Source organism: Phyllostomus discolor, chromosome 13, assembly GCF_004126475.2.
Source record: "Phyllostomus discolor isolate MPI-MPIP mPhyDis1 chromosome 13, mPhyDis1.pri.v3, whole genome shotgun sequence".
Lineage (NCBI taxonomy): Eukaryota > Metazoa > Chordata > Mammalia > Chiroptera > Phyllostomidae > Phyllostomus > Phyllostomus discolor.
In genome coordinates, this window is record NC_040915.2 from 46,071,228 (window position 1) to 46,090,361 (window position 19,134).

At 44.5% G+C, this 19,134-nt stretch overlaps 2 protein-coding genes across 6 annotated transcripts in view; one reads left to right on the top strand and one right to left on the bottom strand.

Moving 5' to 3' along the window:
• Nucleotides 1-2,377, bottom strand: LOC118498037 (serine/arginine repetitive matrix protein 1-like). Of its 3 annotated transcripts, none has more exons than XM_036014733.1 (2): nucleotides 1,692-2,377; nucleotides 1-275 (listed from the first exon to the last, which is right to left on the bottom strand). In XM_036014733.1, the coding sequence occupies exon 1, from the start codon at nucleotides 2,352-2,354 to the stop codon at nucleotides 1,755-1,757; it is 600 nt and encodes a 199-aa protein (XP_035870626.1). In that variant the 5' UTR covers nucleotides 2,355-2,377; the 3' UTR covers nucleotides 1-275; nucleotides 1,692-1,754. The 3 variants fall into 3 exon arrangements, with proteins under 3 accessions (XP_035870626.1, XP_035870625.1, XP_035870624.1); XM_036014732.1 differs by having other exon boundaries at nucleotides 1,588-2,377; XM_036014731.1 differs by having other exon boundaries at nucleotides 1-1,428; nucleotides 1,588-2,377.
• Nucleotides 2,378-2,405: 28 nt separating this feature from the next.
• MAPKAPK5 (MAPK activated protein kinase 5) overlaps nucleotides 2,406-19,134 on the top strand; it is a 30,722-nt gene continuing 13,993 nt past the window's right edge. For 2 of the 3 annotated variants that reach the window (XM_028527778.2, XM_028527779.2), the window contains exons 1-7: nucleotides 2,406-2,533; nucleotides 10,676-10,749; nucleotides 11,240-11,315; nucleotides 12,284-12,381; nucleotides 13,829-13,937; nucleotides 15,344-15,433; nucleotides 16,188-16,283. In XM_028527778.2, the coding sequence (XP_028383579.1) occupies nucleotides 2,498-2,533; nucleotides 10,676-10,749; nucleotides 11,240-11,315; nucleotides 12,284-12,381; nucleotides 13,829-13,937; nucleotides 15,344-15,433; nucleotides 16,188-16,283 (579 nt within the window). In that variant the 5' untranslated portion in view covers nucleotides 2,406-2,497. The remainder of the gene's footprint in view (nucleotides 2,534-10,675; nucleotides 10,750-11,239; nucleotides 11,316-12,283; nucleotides 12,382-13,828; nucleotides 13,938-15,343; nucleotides 15,434-16,187; nucleotides 16,284-19,134) is intronic. The other variant, XM_036014727.1, reaches the window with a different exon arrangement.

Consider the following 19,134-nt stretch of genomic DNA (forward strand, 5'->3'; position numbering starts at 1 on the left):
TAAAAACTCAAAAGAGAGGTTTATTTTCTTTCTCATATAACAGTCCTGGGTGGGTGTTTAGGTTGATGGTGCAGATTCTCCTCCACTCAGGAACCTTCCATCTTGAGGCCTTGCCTTCTCCAGAGCCTGGTTATTGTCTTCCAGCCGACAGAGTAAGTAAGAGCACAGGGAGCACCTGCTGACGGATTTTCTGGGCTAAACCTGGAAACTGTGCACATCTCTTCTGCTAACTCTCCATTGTGGAGAGCACACGGCCATTCATGGCCATCCACCTACTTTAAGGGGGGCCGAAGAACGTACTATCGGCATACAGCCAACAGAGAGGATCATTATGCCTGCATCACAATACCCAGTTATGTATTTGCCTTGTCCTCTGGTATATTGCACAGGAGACTCAAATGAACGTAGGTAGAAAAAAATTTTTGGGTTCCCCGCCCTCACCCTCATCAAGTCCTTCATTCACCGAAAGGCACCTTCATCCATGCAGCAGCCTAAGTCACACACCTAGAAGTTACTCTTGATGTGTTTCTTAGCCCCACCTTCCACAGTGAATCCTCTGGGAAGTCCTTCAACTCCACCAAAACATAACTCCATCTACTCTATCCGCACTGCTGCCTCCTTAGTTCAGGTATCATCATACTCTCTCATCTGGATTATTCTAATAGCCTCTTAATAGCTCTCCTTGCCTCCACTCTTGCTTGCCGGTGTTTCATTCTCTATACAGCAGTGATCTTTTAAAACATAAACATGATCACACCACTCTACCTTCGAGTCTTCCAATGGCTTGGAATAAACTCCAAAGTTCTTATCCTGACCCTTAAGGGTGTATATGACACTGCCCCTGGCCACCTCTCCAACCTCATCCTTTGTCGCTCTGCTGTGCAATCTGCTCCAGCTACAACCGCCTTCTTGCTGCTCCCTGAACACATTTAGCTTAATTTCACCTTAAAACTTTTGTGCTTGCTGTTCCAACTGCCCAGACGTCTCTTGGAGTTCCAATAGGCAGCGCCTTCCAATTCTCAGGTCTCAGCTTCACTGTTACCTCCTGGAGGACCTTCCCTGACCATCTAATGGGGCGGGGTGGGGGGGGAATCCTCACATCCAGTTCTTCTTTTATCTCAGCACTCTGTTCACTTTCCTCTTGGCATCTACAAACTCTGCGTTTTTCCCGGTTTATTTCCTGCTTCCCTTCCCTGCGAAGGAGCAGCTGCCGCGTCTCGTTCTTAGTGTTTCCCCACGGTCCACACGGGAAGCCTGGCACACGGCGGTGCTCAGTAAATGAGTGAATGAATGAAGAACCATCAAGCGGGGATCGGCCAAAAGGCCCTGCAAGGTCCTTTCATAGGTTGATGGTTTAATAAGAAGCACAAACCTGGACCACTTCTCAGCTGTGCGCGAGCTCGGCTCTCTGGGCCTCAGTTACCTAAACTGTAAACGGGGATAAAGGACTTAAGCGTACTTACCTCAGAGGAATAAATGCCTATATTGTAAAGGAAAAGGGAACTAACGGAGGAAAAGAGTTTCCGTAAAATTCCCGCTCCGTAGGTAGAACTAGTATAGCCATTGTGCGCACTTCTGTTCTCTTACCGCAGAACCCGTCCAGGGCCTCAGCGTCCTGCCCTGTCCTCCACCGGGAGTCGACGTCCCGGAGTCGACTCCAGCGGGGAGGAAAGAGGGGTGCGAACGCCCACGGGGCTACCTGAGTCCGGTCCAGCTCCGCTGGCCCGCCCGGTCGGGCCCGGCCCAATGCGTCATCAGCCGGGCGCCCGCGCGGCAGAGGGCCCCGGGGCCTGTCTTGGCCGTGGCGCACCGGGGAGACCCTGGCGGGCGCCTGCAAACCACCCGCGCGGTTTGGGGGCGCTCGGGAATCCCGGCGGGCGGCGGCGAGGGGCGCGTGGAGCTGCTGGGGCACGGAGCCGGGCGGCGGGCGGGGCTGCCCGGAGCTCGGGCGGGGCACAGCGCCGGCGGGCGGGCGGCGGGCGGGGCTGCCCGGCGTCGGTGTCCCGGCGATGTGTGGCGCTGAAGCGGCCTCGGGAGCAGCAACAGCGGCGGCGACGGGCTCGGCCTCGGCATCGCGGCGGTGTCGGCGGCGGAGGCGGAGGCGCAGGCTCCTCCTTAGGACCTGGCGAGCCCGGGCCTAAGCGGCGGCCCCGCGAGGCCCTTGCACGGCGCCCCGAATCGGGGCGCTTTCCGGTTCGCCCTGCCGCGGGAGCCCGAGTCCCCGGCCGGGGATGAGGCCGGGAAGCAGCCTGGCAGGGCCCAGCACAAAGGCTTGTCCCCAGGGGCCGCCGCCGCTGCCGCCGCCGCCAGCCTAGAGCCGCCTGCCGAAGCCGAGCCGGCGCCGGGGCCCACATCCCCACCAGCCCCTGGGGGCGGCTGCCGCCGGTCCCCCCAAGGCGCAGGGGCCCGAGCGCCCAGCCCTGTGCTCCCTCGGCTACGGTGGGACCGAGCGGCTGCACAGCCTCCGTCGCTCCCGGCCGTGGGGGCCCTGCGGAGCATGTCGGAGGAGAGCGCCATGGAGAGAGCCATCAAGGTAAGGGGGAGATGCCGCCTTCCTGCCCGCTTTGTCCCTGCGGCGCTCCTGTCGGCTGCGGCCTCCAAGCGGAGAGAACTCGGAGTGAGAGGTTCCAGCGACGCCCCGGTTTCGGTCTGTCCGGGATTCCGCGGCCTGCCTTTTACAGCCCCGGGACGAAGGATTCGTGCGTGTGTCGGGAGGGAGGTCGGACTAACCTGGTCGAAGCGGGAATGTGATTTTTGCCCAGCTAGTACGGGAGGTGGGTGGCATGGAGATGCCAGATGTGAATGGTACGGAGGGGCCCTCCTGCTCTCCTTGCGATCACTCCCCGTGTCCCCGCATTTGCTGCGGGGTGATCTGCTCGGAGACCTGGACCGTCACCCATCCCTCCGGGCTGGTTTGAAACGAGCCTCCTGGAAACCTGCAGTTTCCCAAGGAGGTGGTTCGCCTTCTTACATGCCCCGTCCTTTGGCGAATAGATTGTTCTCACTTTCCCGTGTGTTCCCCTCCCCTTTCCCTCTCCCCTCTCCTCCTGGGGAGCACCGAGTTTATTTAGGAAGAGCTAAAGGTGTCCCGTGACTCACTGCTCTGTTAACCAAAAGAAAAGCAACTATGTGTTCTAAAATGACCCAAATAAAATGACAAGTTTTCTAAAACCAGTTTTACTCTTTTTTGTGTGTGTGTGACTCTTTGAGGCACAAAGGCACTAAGACCAAGTTACCTAGTTGTGACTAGGAAATGAGTCCTGTGTATGAACATGAAGCTTAAAGTTTAATAGGTATTATTTACTTATTTTACAGTGTTAAGTCAACTCAGTACTTTCAAGAATTGCATTTTCTTTTGAGGGACAGGCATTCATTGGCAATTTAGGGTTATTTTCACTTTCAAGACACAATCACTATTACCAATAACTAGTTAAAAACATAAACTGATAAGGGTTTTTTGGGTGGTAAAGCTTAGAGAAATCATCAGCCTTTCCAAAGAAACTTCACCTTTTAAAAGATACATCAAGCCCTGGCTGGTGTGGCTCAGTGGATTGAGCGCTGGCTCTGCGACTCAAAGGGTTGCTGGTTCAATTCCCAATCAGGGCACTTGTCTGGGTTGTGAGCCAGGTCCCCAGTAGGGGGTGCGTTAAAGGCAACCACACGCTGATGTTTCTCTCCCTCTCTTCCTCCCTTCTCCCCTCTCTAAAAATAAACAAATAAAATCTTTAAAAAAATAAAAGATACATCAAAATATAATGTACACATTAAGGAAGACCAAAACCTTCACCGGAGGATACGTTTCCATTGATTTTAGAGAGGGGGAAGGGGTAGAGATAGAGAAACATAGATTGGTGGTTTCTTGTATGCACCCTGACTGGGGTTTGAACCCACAACACAGGCTTGTGTCCCGATGGGCATGGGCACAGAATGACTCTCCAGCCAACTGAGCCACGAGACCAGGGCAGGAAAGTCAAGTGTTTAATAATAGAAATAAAGGCTCTAAAAGACCACTTGGATGGGTCGGTACCTCCGAAGAGATAAACACGTTTTAACTGTTTTAGAAAAACTTTTCACTCCGCTCATTAATGAAGGGGAAACCAGGAGGACTCACCCTGCGAAGAGGCCGAAGGCACTTGTCGCTGGAACGTGGAGCCAGCCGGGCACCGGCCTGTAGGCTGCAGCGCTGTGCGGCCGGTTGGGCGACAGAGCAGAATACTTGTTGGCGCCCAGCACCCAGGAGGGAGCGCGATGGGATGCGCTCAGCTGCAGAGGAATCAAGGTCATCGTAAACCGTTACATGCCTCGTCGTTACTGCACGATTTCGGTTCAAGCTCAGCATACACAACTACATTAAAATTCAGAAGACCCTGTAGAGGCAGACCCTGTACATGTGAAAGGAGGTTTAAAACCAACGCTCCAGCTAATACTAGAATTTACTCTCTGGATACTGTCTCATATATACCTGTAAAATAAATAAACAGGGTTTTTTGTCATTAAATAAGAGTGCCTTAATGTATCCATTTTTTCTTTTAGTTTAGATCTTATTGATACAGGGTCACGACTTACTGCCTAAAGTTACATGACCGGCTTGTGAATTAACGCACATGTGGCAGGTTTTTAAACCCAACAGGCATGTTGTGCCAGCTGCTCTCTTAGGCACTAGTGGTGCAAAGCCAGCCCCCTGGATGGCCCTGCTCTCACGGAGCTTATACTCTAGATGGCGGAATTAGGTAATACACGTGGCTAGGTGGTTATAAGTGGGAAGTATAAAGAGGTGGGGAGTACTACCGGAGGAAGATTGGTCAGGAAGGGCCTCTCTGAGGAGGTGACGTTTCCTAAAGCTCTGAGGGGAACCGAGGAACAAAGCTCCACTGTCTTGGGGAAGAATGTTCCCGGCAGTGGGAGCGGCAGGTACACAAGGACTGGTCGGTGCAGGTCCCCGTGTGGTCCAGAACAGCCTGGCGGCTGCCGTGCCTGGGTCTGTCTGTGAAGACTGTTAGAAATAACGGGAAGCCGGAGAACATGGGGCCTTGCAGACCACTGTAGGGACTTTGGCTTTGATCCTAAGTAGAATGGGAAGTCTGGGAGAGTTTTGAGCAGAAGAGGGACACGGTTCTAGTGGGCAGATAGAAATGGGCAGGCGTTGCTACTTAGGGGTTACGGCAGTTTCTGAAGGTAGACTCATGGGTTTAAATCTCAGCCTTGCCATTGGTTAGCTGTGTCCTTGAGTCAGTCACGTCTACTTCACTTCCTTGTCCCTTAGTTTCCTCATCCATAGGAAGGAGATAAAAACACTCTCCAGCTCATAGGGTATATTTGAGGATTTAATCAGCAATCATATCTAAAGGTGCTTATAACAATAGCTAACATGTAGTAAGAGCTTGGAGAATACTGGCGTATAGCAATTTAAGAGTGGTTTAGAAAGACTTGCTGTTTTCTTCACTTGGTCGGGATTGTCCAATCTAATTTTCTAGAGGTTGTTTTGTTTTGTTTTTTAGCCTTCACATACTTGACAGGTCATTGGTGATTCTTCCTACTGATTTGGGTGTGCCCAACCCATACAGTTCGGTGGAGCTGAAAATACCTGAACTGACAGCCACTTCAGTACTAGAATGGACTAGTACTAGAATGACTAGAATGTACTCCCCTGGAAGCAAGCCAGCATCACATCCAGTACAACTTTTGGACTGTGGCATTGTGTTGTATTCATGGTTTTGTGTTTTTTAGGCTGTCTCTCAAATGGTGGGAACTGAGACCTCTGAAGTTCAGCTGGAAAAGCTGTTTTCCTGGGAAGTAACCATAGCGCCTAAACTTAGGCTGGGTGATAACCAAGAACAGGCTGATTGGGCTTTTTGGCAGGGATTCCATTGAATCTCTTGGTCAGTTTGGGGACAGTTATGATCTTAATACTGTCCTGTAATCCATGATTAAAAATTCTCTGAGACTTGTGATCTAGCATACCTTTTATCCGTGTGCACTTGGGAAGACGCTGTATTCCTCTGTCATTGGATGGAGTGCCCTGTGGATGTCAGTTAGGTCGGGGTGGTTGATATAGTATTGTCTTCTAGATCCTTGCTGGTTTTCAGTCTAGCTTTTCTGTCCATTACTGAGAGTGGGAAGTACTGAAATCTCCAGCTGTTATTTTTGAATTATCTGTTTTCCCCTTAAATTCTGTCAGTTTTTGCTTCGTGTATTTTTGAACTCTATTAGGTGCATGTATATATGCTTATAGTTGTTATACCTTCCTGCTGAATTGACCTTTTTATCATTATAAAAAGTGCCTTCCCTTCTCTGTTAACATCTTTTATTTTAAAGTCTATTTTGTCTGTTGTCAGTTTAGCTACTCCAGCTAGTCAAATACATACAATGAAATTTACCATCTTAACCATTCTCCGGTGTCCAGTTCAGTGGTATCAAATACATTCACAATTTTGTACAACCATCACCACCGTCCATCTTCAGACTCGACATCTTTTAAAACTCAAGTTCTGTACTCATTGGTTTGGACCATTTTGAGTATTACATATAAGCGGAATCATCCAGTATTTGTCTTTTTGCGACTGGCTAATTTCAGTTATTTCACATTATGATGTTCTCAAGATTTATCTGTGTTGTGGTACATTGCAGAATGTCCTTTCTTTCTATGGCTGGATAATATTCCATTGTACGTATCAGCCACGTTTTGCTCATCCATTTTTCAGCAGACACTTAGGTTGCTTACACATGTTAGCTATTGTGAATAATGCTGCTGTGAACATAGACATACAAATCTCTCTTCAAGACCCTGCGTTCAATTCTTTTGGCCAGGTACTCAGAAGTGGAATGGCTGGATTATATGGTAATTCCATTTTAAATTTTTTGAGGAACTGTCGTTTTCCATAACAGCTGTGCTGTTGTGTATTCCCACCAACGGTGCACGGAGTTCCAGTTTCTCTGTGTCCTCGTCAGCACTGGTTATTTTCTGCCCTTAGCAGCCACCTAATGGGTGTGAGTTTTGCTTTTATCTCACTGGAGTTTTGCTTTTCATTTTTTTCATGATCAGTAATGCTGAGCATCTTTTCATGTGCTTATTGACCATTTGTGTATCTTTGAAGGAATGTTATTTTAGTCATTTGCCCATTTTTTGATTAGGTTTTAGGAGTCTTTTTTATATATTCTGGATATCAGTCCCTTATCAGATATATGATTTGCAGATATTTTCTACCATTCTGTGGGTTGCCTTTTTTACTGTTAATAGTGTTTTTTGATGCACAAAAATTTTAAATTTCATTAAGTCCATTTTGTTTATTTTTCTTTTATTACCTGTTCCAGATCCAATGTTGTGAAACTCTTGTCTTATGTTTTCTTCTAAGAGTTTTATTGTTTTAGGTCTTATGTTTAGGTTTTTGATCCATTTTGGGTTAATTTTTGTATATAGTGTTAAGGGTTCAACTTCATTCTTTTGCATGTGGATATCCAGTTTTCCCAGCACCATTTGTTAAAATTCTTTTATTTTTAACCTAGTTCCATCTTTGAATCTAAAGTGTCTCTCTCATAGACAGCACTTACAGTTGAATCTTTTCTTTTAATCCAGTAAATATTCAATATCGATTTTTATTGTATTATTTTATTTTTGTTTGTTACATAAAAATATATTTAATTAATTTATTACTTTGTGGATATTATTATTTACAAAAACAAGCAATGGATAGATTTGCCTGTGGGTCGCAATTTCTTGACACTAGGTCTAGAAGGATTCTCAAGAATTACATCATTCCATGTATTTCTACCCTTAATTTAAGGCAATGTATGTATTTCTTTAGTAGAACCCAATCAGTGTGTTTGTCACTGATGGCTCTGAAGTATTCCATAATTTCCTTCAGTAAAGGGTATGAATTGACTCATGCCTTCCCATCTCCTTTGTCATTAAAATATGTGAGAAAATATGCCATCAACACATAGAAGAGTTGACAGCTGTGAGAGTGTTACTTCTTTTTTAAAATTTTATTCTATTGATTTTGAGAGAAAGAGGGAGAGAGATCCATTTGTTTTTCCACATATTTATGTATTCATTGTATGTGCCCTGACTGGGGATTGAACCCTCAACCTTGGCATAACAAGACAGTGCTCCAACCAACTGGGCTACCTGGCCAGGGCTGGAGAGTCTTATTTCTCTGGCCCAGCTGGGCTTAGTGAATCCTTAGCACTGGTGAGTGTTTACAGCACCATTGACAAAGGTGCAAGAATTAAACCTGGGACCCTGACTGGTGTGCTTCAGTTGACTGGGCGTTGTTCTACAAAGCAAAAGGGTGCTGGTTCAATTCCCGGTCAAGGCACATGGCTGGGTTGCAGGTTCGGTCCTTGGTCGGGGCGTGTATGAGAGGAACCAATGTTTCCCTCTCTTTTTCCCTCCTTTCCCCTCTCTCTAGAAGTCAATAAATAAAATCTAAAAAAAGAGGTAAACCTAGGCAAGAGGAAAAGAGGTATAAGAAAAACAGGGTTCGGAAGTCAGGACAGTAAAGAAGCCTGGCAGTGCTCTCTTACCTTCTGCAAAGCCGGCTGTCAGAACTCCAGTTGGAGCCTCTGCAAGTTGAACTGCCCTGGCTGCCCATTGGGTAGAGTGCCATCTTAATAAGCACTAGTGTGGTGATGAGTGGGTCTTAATAAGCATTAGCACAGTGATGCATTTTGGCTCTAATGCCCAGAAGTGGGCATGTGAACCATCCTTTGCTCTGATTATAACAAATAATTCCATAGAACAAATCTTTATTATTCACTGAGCCCCTTTAAATGCATGTTTTCATTCGAGTTGAGGAGAGGTTTGGCAGTGAACTTGACCATGAAGTTTAGACTATGCTCCAACTCCCTTCTTCCCAGGACTGGATTTATTCTCCCCCTTCTCTGACACTTCTAAATCCAACGGGCCATGCAGTGGAAACATGCAAGGAGGTAGACAAGTTATGTGGGTAGGTTTAACTTCTGTTTAGGAGGTGGTGAGTGGAGACAGAACCTGGAACCTCTCTCTCCCTGACTGGGTAAGATTTGTCCCTATTCTTCATGCCAAGGCCTGAGCATTTAACCTTGATAGCCGAATGAATGGTGCTGGGAAGGAGGCCAAAGCTATGGATTCTAACCTTGTTAGTGCCTGTAACTTACTCTGTGGCGTTCCCAAGCTCCCTAACCTGGTGTACGGTTTTTCAGAAGGGAGTTTATGTAATGACTCTGCGGGTGCCTTCCAGATCAGCAGCTCTCCGTCATCTGACTTCGGCTCACCTTTCTAGTCATTCATTCCACAATTGTCGAGCATTCCTATATGATGAGAACCTTTATCAAGACTGGGCAGCAGAAGGGTGTGGCGATGAAGGCTATTCTAAGCTTTTTTTTTTTTTTTTTTTTAAGATTGTCTTTCTTTATTTTGAGAGGGGAAGGGAGGGAGAAAGGGAGGCAGAGAAACCTTGATGTGTGAGAAACATTGGTTGCCTCTCCTGTGCGTTGGTTGCCTCTCCCTGACCCAGGGCTCTGTGAGAGAAACATCAATCTGCTGCCTCTCGCATGCCCCCACCTGGGGACCTGGCCCGCTATACAAGTATGTGCCCTGACCGGGAATTGAACCAGCAACCTTTTGGTTTGTAGGCTGGTGCTCAGTCCACTGAGGCACACCAGCTGGGGCTCTAAGCTTGTTTTATACACTTGCACATTCACTGGGCAGAAGCTCTGTTTTCTTCTCTGAATCTAGCCTGGTGTGTGGCACATAATAGCGGCACAAATGAGTGTGTTACATGGACAGATAACCTGGTTCTCATACACTGGGAATCAAGATTCTAGTGGTAAATATTATCTTTCAGGTTTTCATTGTTACAAAACAATTTGAAACTCTTTAGTTTTGGCCTAATTCCCCAAGGTCTGCAGTTGGTTTCCTATTCTACCTGTGGAACCCTGAAAAACGAATTCCAGCCTACCACGGTTTAAACGTAGAGCTCTCCTGCCTGAAAGTGGAAGGCAGCAGAAACTCAGCAAACAGTGACTAAACAGGAATCCCATGAAAACTTTCACTAACCTGTGGAGATGTAGCTGAAACTATTGAAAACTATTTGAAAATATATTGAAAAGTATAAAAAAATATTGTTATACAGTGACTATGACAGAATATCTTTGTACTGAAAATGGTGCTGTTGAAAACTATATAAATTTACTGTGACATTTACTGCTGTTTTATGTGGGCTTTTAAATCTTGAGTTATTCAGTTATTCCAACAATGTGATCAGCTCGTTCAAGGACATAGGCCTATATATCATAGCAGGAAGTATCAGACCAGTCTTTCTGGAATCTCAGAAAATACTTGCCTGTTTTAGTGAGTAAGTATTTAGTAATGAAGCATTTTGAAAGAATATCTTACCCCTACACTCCAGAGAAAAAAACAAGACCTTGAGTGTCTGCTCAAATGGGCCTTGTAGATGAGCTGAAGAATTTTTTGTCCTCAAGTTTTTGCTTTTGCTCTTGTTGGAAAACGATGCCTAAACGAGTCATTTAGACAAAATGTCTACAGAGCCCTCCAGAACATGAAACTTTGCTTATCAGATTCTCACAGAAAATGAGGTGTTGAGTGATAAGGTCATCTGTTGTCCTCCCTCTGTTTAGTCGTTCAGCTTTTTAATTGGAGAATTCTTCTCTGCCCCCTACCTTCTTATTTTCATAGGAAACCTCCATTTTAGAGGAATATAATATCAACTGGACTCAGAAACTGGGAGCTGGAATTAGCGGTCCAGTTAGGTAAGAGACCCATGTGCAAACTGTGACAAAATTGTTCTGCAAAGGGCCATTCGAAACCCATCTTAAGTTAGAAGCATCAGGGTGCCAGATTTTTGAAATAGCCTTAATTTAACAAGTAGAGGTATTTATGTTAGGCTGTTTTTCATCTGTTTAGAAGTGTATTTGATCCAATCACATGGTCTGGAACATGGAATTACTTAGGATGTTGATCCTGTGGAGCCCCTGTGCAAGTCTCCTGTAGCCACCAGAGGCCACTCTCTCTTTCTCAGCCAGCCTTGAGTGGACTTCACGTGGCTTAGGAGCTGAGGCTGGTGAAGGGTGGGTGAGGTGCTTCTCTGCTTTCCCACCTGCCGGCCCTGGGGGCAGGTGTGTTCTGAGGCACCTGGGTATATTCTTGATTAGAAGTCCAGTTCTCAAAGAACAAACTTATTAAGTTAGTTTTCACTGTAACATAGATGATTTCTGTTTGAATTTTTTTCTACAAATCTAGAGTCTGTGTGAAGAATTCCACCCAAGAACGGTTTGCACTGAAAATTCTTTTTGATCGTCCAAAAGCTAGAAATGAGGTATGATCTGGAATTGCCTTGACTTGCCTAAATACAGCGTCCAGCAGAAGAAATGCCTGCTTGAGTGTGGCTGGTAGGGCAATGATATGGGTGTAGTAATTTATAGTTTTAATTCGAACATTTCACCTAAAATGTCACATGGTGTGCTCAAGTAGGACATTGTTATGTTACAGAATTACATGCTTATGATTTTATAATAAGATTTTGTAATAAAAAAGGGCATTATTTGTATTGCCTAAGAATTATTCTTTTTACAAGTAAGGCAGCTCCCTGGAGAGAATACACATAGGCATGAAGTTGGTTTTTTTTTTAAGTTCATACTTACTCCTTTTTGCTATTCATGTTATTATTATAAAAGTCCTATATCTATCAGTACCAAAGGCTGTTGGTGGAGTATTTTTCCTTTCAACCACTTCTTGATCTTTTTCAATTAATGTGATTCTTATACATGGAAGTATTCAGGTTTACTTCTGCTTTTACTTAATTGAAAAAGTCCTTGAAGAGTGGAGATAAAATACTACAAGGAAGGGTCTGATGAAAAGTGTCTTAAAAGTGGGCTGCAGGAGGGCCCTGAGGGTGTGTTTCTAGTTTTTAAAAATAGACATTTGTTTTAGATTATCTGGATGTGGTGATGACAGGTTAATAATGTGCGGTGAAGTACTTATTCTTTTGCTTTTAGATATATGATTAACACCTGAAATAAAGTGAATTATTTGCCAATTTACTTGCTAATAGATAGGACAAGAGAAAGTAATCTGTTGTTGAGGTTTTAATTCGTGGAAGAGCACTAAGGAGATAACCTAGGTAACACCCTCCCCCCCGCCTTTTTTTTTTTACATCATTCTAGGTGATAAGGCTTTTTACTGTAATAGGCCTAGCCCCTTGTGCCTGGTGTGGTCAGTTTTTTAGGGGGGGAGAAAAGGCTGGCATCCTCTATGTACAGAAACATTTCCTCTGTTCTCTTTAAGGTACGTCTGCACATGATGTGTGCCACACACCCAAATATAGTGCAAATTATTGAAGTGTTTGCTAACAGTGTACAGTTTCCTCATGAGTCCAGCCCCAGGTAAGACTGCATGGGGTCATCATCCCATGCCCACTGCTCCATACATAGGCCAAGGTGTAGTGGGGTCTTCCTCTGTTTTGTGCCCGCCCCCCCCTTCCCCTTTCTCTTTTTCCCTCTCTTCCTCTCTGCCTCCCTCTGATCCTCTTTCTCTCTCTCCTCTACTTTTTGTTTTGGGAAATTTCAAACACTTGTGAAAGCAGACAGAATTATGTAATGGATTCCCAGGTGCCCATCACCAGCCTCCTTGCCAGGCTTGTGTCATCTGTGCCCCACCTACTCCCCTGGCCCCCTGATTATCGCAGTTACTTTCTCTTTTTTAAAAAGGCATGTATGTAATGTGGTATTAAAACATTCTATTTCAAATTAGTGAAAGGGGACCAAATATTATTCTAGGTAATGTCTTAGAGGTTGATACAGCAAAAAGCCCTTATTGCTTAGTCTGGCATTCCTTTTAAAGGAAGAAATCAACATTATTCTTTTAGCTTCCAAATGTTTGGCAAGTGCATTGGGTGGCATTCTAAGTCTCTTCTGGGGAATTCAAAATTAAATAAGGTATGTTCTCTGTTGGGGGGAATGAGATAAATCTGTCATCATAGCAGTGTGATAGGCAGCAAGGAGAGGCATCCATAAAATACTTTGAGCTTATAATGGAGAGCTGCTAGCTGTAGGTTGGGGAGGTGAGTGGTCTCACAGAACAGTAATGTGGCAGCTACGATTTGAGGGGGGTAAGTAGCAGTTTTCCAGGTAGAAAAAGAAGATAGACTTGCAAAGACAAATGAGAAATGAAGTGATTATTTCTTACAACTGTGCTCTGTTGGTGAAAGCATTTGGATGCAGGCTGGAAGCATTTATATCAGAGGATGGTAATCAAAATTCAGAAAAGTTTTTTGACAACAGGAGGATTTTTGTTTTTATGCAGTAGCTGTATAGCCCTTTCCAGTTATCCTGCTGGGTGTGCTGTGGATCACGTGGAAGACTAGTGGGCTGGGTGCGGGGAGTAGATACACGCCCCGCCCCCCAACACACAGTGAGAGTAAAAAACCAGGACAGCCCAGGACTCAGCCAAAGGACTTGAAATTCGTGTCCTGCACATAGTCAGACTCTGTTTTCAGTCTTAGCTGTCCTAAAGTACATACACAAAACCTGTCACCGAAAAGATCGTCGCCTCTTTAACGTAACTAGTCATAACAGGTTAAGTATCACAAGGATCATTGTCTTCAAAACTAATTTTTGTACTCCCATTTTACCTTCTTAGAAAGGGTTAGGTCAGGGATGTTCCTTATGCACAGTGTTCGGTTGGCAGCGACAAGGAGGCCAACTCAAAGGGGCTTGGTAGGACTAGACTCAGGAAGTAGTTACACACCGTAGATGAGGTATTTCTTTAGGTTAGCTACTTAATGTTTCAGTTTTTTTTTTTAACTTAACAAAATCAAATGCTTTCAAACAGGGCCCGACTCTTAATTGTAATGGAGATGATGGAAGGGGGAGAGCTATTTCACAGAATCAGCCAGCACCGGCACTTTACAGAGAAGCAAGCCAGCCAAGTAACAAAGCAGGCAAGTTAACCCCGGGTACCAATCAAACTGCCAACAATGTTGGTTAACAAGCACAATTTCATTGGGGGGGGATAAAAGAAAACTTGCAGAAAAGCTCTATTTGATCTCTCATTGCCTGCTTTGTTATGTAATCAGAAAAGATGCCTTGACAGGAGAAATGTGACCCCTTTATGCCTGGGGAGGGGGCTGTGTTCTTACGTGGTTGTCAATTGTCTGTCTATTATAAGGGTTATAAACAAACTCTGGAAGGAAAGTAATCTTAACTAGTTCATAGACTGCTGGTATCCGTAGACACATGGCTTCCAAGCACTGTTGCTGGACTGAGATAAAATGTTGCTGGTACCACCTGAAAGATTGCTTGGTGTAAACATATGTTCTGGCAATTGTATACAAGATACTTTTTGCTTATGAGTCACCTTTTTCTCATCACATTTTAGTACTCTTCTAAGGTCTTTGTAATTCTGGGTTATTGCTGGTTACAGTTGCTCTATTTTGACATCACATTTTATTGCTGGAGGAATGGTTTATATCACAAATAATACATAACCTCTTGAGGAGGTGAAATTAAACCCTTAAAGCTTATTTTCAGGCCAAACAAGCAAGACAGAGAAAAGCAGGAAGTGTAGCCCACTTGGTTCTGAATAAAAAAAAATCCTTCCACATTTTTCATGAGCTTGTTTGACACCTCCTTTCTGGGAGGGAGGAACTAGTGTGTGGAATGGTAAGACAATTCCATAGTAAGAGTTGAAGAACAGGTAAAATTTGCTCTTTCTATTTAACTTTAAAAATCATACCTTGTATTTTTCAAATATTAGGACTAAAGGGTGAGCTGTGATCATCTTCTGTAAAACAAAACCCCTTCACATCCACCTACACAGGCAACATTTCCACAGGTGGGATGAGCACATGGGAGCATCAGGTGGAAAAATCCAGTTAGCTGCTTTTCGTTTTTCGTGAAGCAGAACTTGACAGTTGAGCCCCCTGGAGAGCGCAGCTCTCTTCTGAGCCTCCCGTTAGTGCCGCTGCCCTGCTGGGGGAGACCCCGGCCTGGCCCGCTGAAGACTCTGCAGTGCTTGTCACATCCCAGATGAATGGAAGTGGAAACATTTCATTTTCCTCGTTTTGTACAGGATCTGACCATCCGTTTATTCTGACAAAGATCGTTTTACTGTTGTGTTTTTCTTTTTCTTTAACGAAATACAGGTGGCAGGTAAACTAAGCTTATTTCAGTTCTTCTTCTTGGTACCAAAAGTTTTACTTAGTTTCTGCTTTAAAGTTGAAAACTGACTATAGTCTTAATTGACTTAATTAAGGATCATTTTTTAACATCCTGAGTTCTCTAAACCAGGGGCATTAAAGAGCTGATTTTTTCTAAGATGTGGTTGCTCCGTTATGTCCTTTTCCAGATAGCTTTGGCTCTACAGCACTGTCACTTGTTAAACATCGCACACAGAGACCTCAAGCCTGAGAATCTGCTCTTCAAGGATAACTCTTTGGTGAGAAGCCTTGCTTTTCTGCATTTTAGTGCTGCCACTCGCAGTGCAGCTCAGCAGTGGGCGTGCAGGGGGGTGTGTGTCTGGAGTGCTCTGAGTCCACTGGGGCGAGGCTTTGGCCACGGTGCTTTAAGCAGCTTATTTTTCCCACTTGTTCCCTTGCTAGAGGCCCAGAGACATAGCCCTGGTGTTGATAATTTTGGATGATCCTGATATGTATTTGTAGGACTTAAGATTTTGGATATTATTTGGGGGCACATTGGGAAGGGGCAGGAATCGATATGCTACTATATGTTACCTTGAAACTTAACAGTTATATTTGTTGTTAACCCTGAAAAGGTGTGTTTTCCTCTCCAGTCCTACCCGCTTCCCACGTCCCGTCAAATAAGTTGCTCTGGCAAGTAAGTTGTCATGGAGCTGATGTTACGAATGAAGTGGCACCCTGGATTGATGAGAAATAATGCACTTTAATCTGTAGAGTCAGGGGGCATTTGACTAAGATTTTGATTTTAGTGCTGCCTTTGTAAGTTAGAAAGTAAGGTTACCTGTGATGGGTAGAAATTGCTTACTTCTCTGTTACTAAGAATAGGTCCCCAATATGAATCATTGTCTCCAGACCTGAGGATGCGCTACTCAGTACACTCAGGTCTCAGCCGGAAACCTGTGAGAACTTGCCGTATCGTGTTTTTGCACCTGGAGTTTCCTTTAGTGTCTGCGGAGAACCCTGGAGCAGTTACTCCCTTTTATTTTGTTTCAGGACGCCCCAGTGAAGTTGTGTGATTTTGGATTTGCCAAAATCGACCAAGGTGACTTGATGACACCCCAGTTCACCCCTTACTATGTAGCACCTCAGGTAAGCGCGTGCCGTTTCTGCCGCGGGGCATCACTGAGCTGCCTGTGGACTCACATTTCTTCTACTCCGCAGCACAAGCCAACGTGTGTTACAGATGCGGGGGCACGGGGGGCTCAGCTTCAGAAACCTTCAGGCTGCTTAATTTGGCGTAGGCATTTTACTCTTTTAAAACCAAATTTACTGGGGAATGATTTATGTACAGTACTTCTACTTTAAGTGTAGTTGATGAGTTTTAACAGACGGGTACTCCTGCGTGAGCAGCACCGCAGTCAAAGCACAGAACATGTCCGTCGCTTCAGAAGCGGTCAGGTGTGCGTTTCCCGTCCATCTTCTAGTCAGGTGCGGCCAGCGTGACCCCCAGCCCGGGCAACCACTGGTCTGCTTTCTCTTGTTACTGCTTAGTTTTTTTTCTCTTGTAGAATTTCATGAAAATGGAATTCATGTGCCTTTTGTGTTTTATTTTTACTCAGCGTGGTTTTGAAATTCATCCCTGTTGCTGCACTTAGCAGTAGTTAATTCCTTTTTATTGCTAAACAGTGTTCTGTCATACGACTAAGGCATGTTTGTTTGTCCATTCACTGACTGATGGCCATCTGGGGTTGTTTCACGTGTTTGGCCGTTATGACTAAAGCTGCTAAGGACATTCGGTTACAAGTTTTGAGGGACACATTTCCCCGCTTAAGTAGTATTTTTTTCTAAACTGGTTGTACCATTCTGCCTATACACCAGTAATGTGTATGAGGTCCAGTTGCTTCACAGTCTTACCACCAAGGCACGTTTCTTAGTATTTACAATCTTAGCCACTGTGGAACACATGTAGCACTGTTTCATTATGGATTTAATGACCACATTGTCCTCAGGACTACTGTTGTGGACTGTGATTTCACGTGTTCACTGGTCATTCTGTTAAGAAATACGGCTACTACATTCTATTGTGAACTACAGCTACAGATCTTTTGCTCTTTCTGTTGGTTTTATAATTGAGACAGAGAAATTTTTAATTATATTTTGGATATAAATTTTTTGGTTGTACGTGCATACTCATTTTTTTCTGCTGCTGTAACAAATCGCCATAAACTTAGTGGCTTAAAACAGCACACACGTACTGCCTTCCAGTTTTAAAGTCAGAAGTCTGCACTGGTTCGGGGTGTGGGCAGGCGTGTGTTCCTTTTGGAGGCTCCGGGGGAGAATCCATTTCCTCGCCTTTTCGGCTTCTAGAGCCCACCCCATCCTGTGGCTTGTGGTCTCTTCCTCCATTTGCAAAGCCAGCAGTGTAGAATCTTCTAGTCTTTACACTAGACCCACTTGGATAATCCAGGATGACCCCCATCCCACGATCCTTAATCCAATCTGTGCAAAGTCCCTCTTGCCTTGTACAGTTAACATAGGCGCAGATTCCAGAGATTAAGACACGGACAACTTTGAGGGGGCATTGCTTTGCCTACCACGTAGGTATTATGAATATTTCTCTGAGTCTGGTTTACTTTTCAGTTTGTTTTTTAATCTTTTGAATAGCAGAAACTCTTGACTTGATCAAGTCCAATTCACCTTTTTAAAAATTTGTTGATGGTTAGTGCATTTTATTCCTGTCAAAGAGGTCTTTCCATATCCATGGACATGATTTTCATGCGTTTTCTTATTAAAGGGTATAATTTTAGTTTTTACTTTTCAGACAGTGATCCACTCGAGTTGTTTTTCTGAGTGTGTGTGTATATAATAGAGAAGGGTCAGGTTTCCCCTCCACCCCCACGATGAATGTCAGCTTGTTTCCATTATTTGTTAAAAAGACTATCCTTGTGTCATTGAATTACCTTACAGTTTTCTTGAAAATCAATCGACCATATATGTGTTGGTCTATTCTAGATTCTATTCTGTTTATTTAATATATATAGGAATGGGCAAAAGTAGGGTTACAAATAATACAAATAAATAACATAATAATTAGTAAATAAGTAATAATACAAGAATAAATTCTGTATTTTATGTACTCCAAACTAAAGCTACTTTTGCCATCCCCCATGTGTATATCCTTACAGCACTAGTATCTGGATTACTGTAGCTTTATAGTGTCTTGACCTCAGTGTAATAAGTCTTTCAAATGGATTCTTTTTCAAATTTGTTTTGACTATTCTGGATCCTTTGCATTTCTCTATACATTTCAGAATTTCTTTTGTATAATGGGAAAGCCTCCTGGGATTCAATTTGGATTGCCTTTAATCTATAGATGAAATTGGAGAGAAGTAACATTTTAACAACCTGACCCATGAGCAAGCTGTATTTCTCCATTTGTTTTTTTTTTTAGTTTGCTTAGCAATATTTGGATAGCTTTCATTGTACAAGTGTTTCACATTTTTTGTTAGATTTATCCTTAATATTTTTATACTGTCATAAATGGTATTTTCCCTTTCAGTTTAATTAATTCTCTTTTATTCTTCTTGTTTAAAAACTCTGTTTGGTGGCCACAGCTAGAGCTGGGCCTTGTGTACAGAGGCTGTGGGGTGGGTCTTGAGGAGATGGTCAGTGAATTCCTGATAGAGAGACTTGGGGAATGAACAGCCTCTTTGCAGAGGTCAGGGGTAAGAGAGCTATACATCTTAGAGACAGCATTGAAGGTGGCCTTGGCAAAGTGGTCCAGGGGGCAGTGCAGCCTCTGGCTGAGCAGTTGTCAGTACCTGCCATCAGTGGCAGCTTCGAGGACATGAGGCCAAGATGACAGCAATGGGTTTGGGTGTTGAGGATGAGGCAGGCACACCAGCACAGGGCTGCAGCATCCTGTCACTGTGCAAGGAGCCATGTGGGGTTCGCCAGTCTTGTTCCCCCCGGAGTCCCACTGCACAGGACAGTGGCAAAC

Coding starts and splice junctions, on each gene's coding strand:
- LOC118498037 (XM_036014733.1), bottom strand. CDS start 2,354: ATGTGGGCCCCGGCGCCGGCTCGGCTTCGGCAGGCGGCTCTAGGCTGG.